This window comes from Pygoscelis adeliae, unplaced genomic scaffold (assembly GCF_000699105.1).
Source record: "Pygoscelis adeliae isolate BGI_AS28 unplaced genomic scaffold, ASM69910v1 Scaffold113, whole genome shotgun sequence".
Taxonomy (NCBI): Eukaryota; Metazoa; Chordata; class Aves; order Sphenisciformes; family Spheniscidae; genus Pygoscelis; species Pygoscelis adeliae.
The window spans coordinates 5929047-5932849 of record NW_008825108.1 but is presented as its reverse complement, the minus strand read 5'-3'; the positions used below and the strand labels follow the sequence as shown (position 1 = coordinate 5932849).

General features: G+C 36.8%; 1 protein-coding gene across 1 annotated transcript in view; it reads left to right on the top strand.

Moving 5' to 3' along the window:
- Window positions 1–3215, top strand: part of RAB21 (RAB21, member RAS oncogene family) — a 15681-nt gene extending 12466 nt beyond the window's left edge. The window contains exons 5-8 of the mRNA XM_009327666.1: window positions 156–219; window positions 1041–1095; window positions 1526–1614; window positions 2523–3215. Coding sequence (XP_009325941.1) covers window positions 156–219; window positions 1041–1095; window positions 1526–1614; window positions 2523–2662 — 348 coding nt within the window. The 3' untranslated portion in view covers window positions 2663–3215. The remainder of the gene's footprint in view (window positions 1–155; window positions 220–1040; window positions 1096–1525; window positions 1615–2522) is intronic.
- The last annotated feature ends 588 nt before the right edge of the window (window positions 3216–3803 follow it).

Below are 3803 nucleotides of genomic sequence, written 5' to 3'. Positions count from 1 at the left end.
AGCTCTCTAAAGAGTATCTTGTCCATCTGTGTTGCTCTCAACACGTTTGTTTCAAGTCTAGAGTAAGCAGTTAATGAAGGAAATGGGTCAGTTCTGCAGTACCTAAGCTAGTAGTGTATCAAGGGAAAATAAACTTACCTCTGTTCTTTCTGCAGGTAAAAAACTGGGTTAAGGAATTAAGAAAAATGTTGGGAAATGAAATCTGTTTATGTATAGTAGGTAAGTCTTTTTTAACATGTGATTCTAATGACTGAATCAGAAGTGTTTCTTTTGATCAATAGCATCTTCCAAACACTGCTTTGATAGCTTGTACATGTGAAGAGGTAAAGCTTATGTTAATTTTATATTTAAAATTCAGTTGGAGCTAGTTCCAGTAGATCACATTGAGGAAAATAAGAGTTAGTTTCAAAAAAACAAGCTGTTTAATGATATACCATGTCAGAAGTGCATCGTACAGACACCTGCAGACTGTAGTTTAACAAAGAGATAAACCTCAAATGTGTATTATCTTTCTTGCAAGTACTCAAATGTCATGTTTTTTTACTGTTCTCAGTGGCATAGACTGGATGCTTGTCTGTTTTCTTAATCAAGTGCTTGGGGGGTGGAATGAGTCTTAAAGCTTGGATATTTCAATGCAAGCAATGCTACATATGCTGGGTTTAGATTTAAAATCGGATCTAGTGATTAAAACACTTTCATGAGGATATATGTATGGATATTCTACAAAAACTACCTCTGCAGCACAGATAAGCTGCTAATAAACCACAAAAGAAAAGCAGAAGGCTGAGTCGGTGGCTTATATGGAGGTATTTAGCTATCCTTATCTACAGAAGTAGAACTTCATCTTCGTTGCCTGTAAATGCTCGAGTGAAAGGGGATTCTTAAATCATATCGTTGTGCTCCGAATTGAGACCTGTGTAAGAGTTGGTCTTTACTGGGACAGCTTGTAAGAAAATGATGGGGTACAATGATTACATGACTGCTTTCCTTTGGGTAATTTTGGAGTACAAAGACTTGAAAGATTAACTTGTTTCCAACAGGTAACAAAATAGACTTGGAAAAAGAGAGACATGTTTCAGTGCAAGAAGCAGAAACGTAAGTCACACCAATTATTAATAGAAACAGTCATTGCAGAATTATGCTGGAGTAATAAACTTGTGATGCTGTTAACAACTGGCAGGCATAAACCAGCAGTGCCTAGCTGGCTGCTGTGTTATGTGTTCTGTTAGTATCTGAGTTCTGGAATGTCCTTACTGACCAAAGTGTAACTTGAGAGTTGTACATGATTAAAGTGAACATTTGCAGTTTAAATGCACTTCTAGACATGAGATTTTCTTTAATAGTGTTTTTCATTCATCATGACAGTTCTAACCACATAATTCCCTTTTTACATTAAATCAGCATGTGTAGATTAACTCCAAACTCAGAATAAAACCTCTTGTGATCATCTTTTTGCTTTATGTAAAGTGGCTTAGAAAGATTGAGTCCTTTAGTACAATGAAGTTCTGTATTTGCATTCCTACAGGTATGCTGAATCTGTTGGAGCAAAACATTATCATACTTCAGCTAAACAGAACAAAGGAATTGAAGAACTGTTTCTTGACCTTTGTAAAAGTAGGTATTCTCTAGTCTGTTGGTAAAGAGCTCATTCACAAAATGCTCAAGGCTTCAGAATGCTTAAAACCATATAGAAAAGCCTTAATGTAAACTATTACTAAGAACGGACTTCATCTGAGTCTACTTCAAGCCACTTGTGTATTGTAACAGCTATGGAAGCTTGACGTATGGATGCTTACAATATTGCAAATTCATGCTGTACTCCAAAAATGTCTTGTCACTTGTTGGAGCACTGACTGCTGTTTCAGTCAGCATGCGTAAATAGTAACCTCAAATCAAACTTCAAGTGACTGGTCTCACTGTTGCCTGCTTCAAGCCCTCTGTTCCAACCTCTTTCAAAACTTCTCAAACAATGTAAATAACAAATCATAAACTTGAAGTTGTAATGATGCAGATTTTACACAGCAGTCTAAGCAAATGGTAAAGATCACGGAATGTAGGATAAAAATGTTGCAACACAGGGAACTTGTCCTGTTCATTGTGTTTTTATGATAAAGGATTTAAGCAAAACCCCAACCGACTCTTCAGACACACAGGTGGGGTTTTTTTTGGGGGGGTGAGGTGGTATGTGTGGTGTGTGGGGTTTCTTGTTTGTTTTCTCTTTTGACAGAATGTTCTTCATATGGGTGGGTAAGTCTAGCTTTTGAAGTCACTAACTCCAGAACATCTGAGCATCTAAGGTCTCCCTTAGTGAATAGGAGCTGCTGGATTTTTGGTGCTTTGGGAAGAAGACTTAAGTATGTTCTTGCAGCTACACCATGTGATACCTGAGTACTTACTTGTGCGTAATAAATAGGAGAACCAGTCTTGCTGAACTTTGTGCACGTAACTCAAATAGATTAAGATCTCAAAGTCTTGTGTAAAAATGCAGTGGAATATAATCTAATACATTTCTTCCTTTACAGGAATGATAGAAACTGCTCAAGTGGATGAAAGAGCAAGAGGCAATGGTTCCAGTCAGTCAGGAATAGCAAGGCGAGGTGTACAGATTATTGATGATGAGCCACAAGTACAGAGCAGTGGAGGGTGCTGTTCTTCTGGATAATTATAAAACTGTGCATCACTGCCCTCTCAATATGAAGACTGCCATATTCCAAGTCACGCATTCTTTACCAATGGAGTAATAGAATTAACAGTATTTAAAAGTAATCACATGTAACACTGCAGAGACCTTAAGTGCTAAACTAGTGGCGTCTGTGACCAGAGAATTGGCATTTTCTACCGTGGTTAACAAAGCAATTACCAATGGCCTTTTTACATATTTTTCTTTAATGAGGAATAATATGCATGTAGAAAAGACCTACTTAAAGGCTTCATTTATATTCTTTTAAATCAGATCATTATTTAATAACTTATATACATTGTTGTTGGAATGGTATATGTTTTTGCAGCTCTTTGTATTTTGTGGTAGGTTGAATTGTATCACTTCTAAAATGCAAATTGATTTTTTTTTTAAATTAGCAGATATCTGAAGTAATATTTTTGCAGGGCCTCCACAAGCCTATAACTGTCAACTACTTTGATATATTCTGTTCATCCTGTATGCCAAGCTGGTAAAATACATTGTAAATTACATTAAATATTTTATCTGCTTTTACAATTGCAGGTGCAGAAATATGTACATCAGTCTTGTCAGTGGTTGTGAAGTGAATAAGTCAGTGAAAGATGCAAGCTTTTCACGTGTACTGTTGAATTGCTCATTCTATTCCCCCTACCTGAAAACGGCTTTTTTTGCTACATTCATAGCTACAGCATTTATTTAAGCCTTTTCTGGCAAGCAGCAGTATTTAGGCTATCCCTTTAGTGGGAAGAGAATGCTTCCTTAGACTGCTGTTTAACATCGAGGTGTTTGACTCCCAGCTAAAACAGTTGGCGCATGCATATATCTTGCCTCTGCAGTTACTTTGGCCTCTCAGAATATCCCCAGAAAGTCAAAGCAACTTTAGCCCTTATCTATCTGGTATCCAGTAAGCCAGATGCATGGGAAACTCAAAGCTGCATTAATACATTTGTGTCCCAAGACAGCATTATAAACTATTAATGACATAATTTTTTTCCCTGTATTGTAGGGCTTGAGTGAACAAATGAATTGGCATTAACTAGAACTGCTTCTGATTTGGAGGGATTAAATGGAAGATATGAAACTTGCCAGATGTAATTGTAACTTTGGGAATACTAGACAGAAC